This window comes from Penaeus monodon, chromosome 31 (genome assembly GCF_015228065.2).
Source record: "Penaeus monodon isolate SGIC_2016 chromosome 31, NSTDA_Pmon_1, whole genome shotgun sequence".
Taxonomy (NCBI): Eukaryota; Metazoa; Arthropoda; class Malacostraca; order Decapoda; family Penaeidae; genus Penaeus; species Penaeus monodon.
This window is the reverse complement of record NC_051416.1, coordinates 7,702,631-7,702,868: the sequence shown is the minus strand read 5'-3', so window position 1 is coordinate 7,702,868 and position 238 is coordinate 7,702,631. Positions and strand designations below refer to the sequence as shown.

The 238-nt window shown below is 49.2% G+C and overlaps 1 protein-coding gene across 2 annotated transcripts in view; it reads right to left on the bottom strand.

Annotated features, from left to right (window-relative positions):
• The window catches only part of LOC119593025 (cadherin-99C-like), a 76,147-nt gene that overhangs the window by 69,740 nt on the left and 6,169 nt on the right, over window positions 1-238 (bottom strand). For both annotated transcript variants that reach the window (XM_037941921.1, XM_037941922.1), the window contains exon 2: window positions 74-146. In XM_037941921.1, coding sequence (XP_037797849.1) covers window positions 74-146 — 73 coding nt within the window. The remainder of the gene's footprint in view (window positions 1-73; window positions 147-238) is intronic.

The following is a 238-nucleotide window of genomic DNA, read 5'->3' as shown; positions in this document are numbered from 1 at the left end:
TCCGCCCGTCCGAATCAATACATATACGCATCTATCTATAATGAAAAAAGGGGAAAACCACGAGCGCACTTACAGTCGGCGCTGACGGCGGCGGGCGCGGCGGTCAGCACCAGCAGCCACATGGCTGCTCGCAGCCGCCACTCTCTCTGAAAATAGGGAAAAGGCATGAAATTCTGAAAAGACAGTACGTTCATAAAATGCTTGGGTTATATGTTATGTTGGGAAATTAGCAGAAAAG